General features: G+C 46.2%; 1 protein-coding gene across 1 annotated transcript in view; it reads right to left on the bottom strand.

Annotated features, from left to right (window-relative positions):
• LOC119587767 (CD209 antigen-like protein E) overlaps window positions 1-346 on the bottom strand; it is a gene marked incomplete at its 5' end in the record, with an annotated part of 782 nt that overhangs the window by 180 nt on the left and 256 nt on the right. The window contains 1 exon segment of the mRNA XM_037936455.1: window positions 1-277. This exon segment is cut by the window's left edge and continues 180 nt beyond it. Within this exon segment, the coding sequence (XP_037792383.1) occupies window positions 57-277 (221 nt within the window).

Genomic DNA, 346 nt, shown 5'->3' with positions numbered 1-346 from the left:
AGCTAAAGCAAATCAAAATCATTTCACAAACACACACACAAAATCTGTCACTGTTCTCATAGCTCGCAGATGGATGGGTAAACTTCATTGCAGAAATAATCGTACATAGGGGGGTCGTGATTCAGTCCCACCATTAAGCAGTTTTCTCCATCGCGACCGTCTGGTTGATCGCCTGACCATTCGGTTACGGGTCGTTTGGAAAACCAAGTCCACTGGGGCTTGTCGTTCGTAGTGAAGATCTCTCCTCCGACCCAGAACCATTTGTCATCCCAGGAGTCTGTGGGAGAACACCAAAGGGACATGTGTTTGATTTGCCTTCTTAGGTTTGAGTTGCCTTCTAATACTG

The sequence above is a fragment of the Penaeus monodon genome, chromosome 23 (genome assembly GCF_015228065.2).
Source record: "Penaeus monodon isolate SGIC_2016 chromosome 23, NSTDA_Pmon_1, whole genome shotgun sequence".
Taxonomy (NCBI): Eukaryota; Metazoa; Arthropoda; class Malacostraca; order Decapoda; family Penaeidae; genus Penaeus; species Penaeus monodon.
Note: the sequence above shows the minus strand (reverse complement) of the source record. Positions and strands in the feature narration are given on the sequence as shown.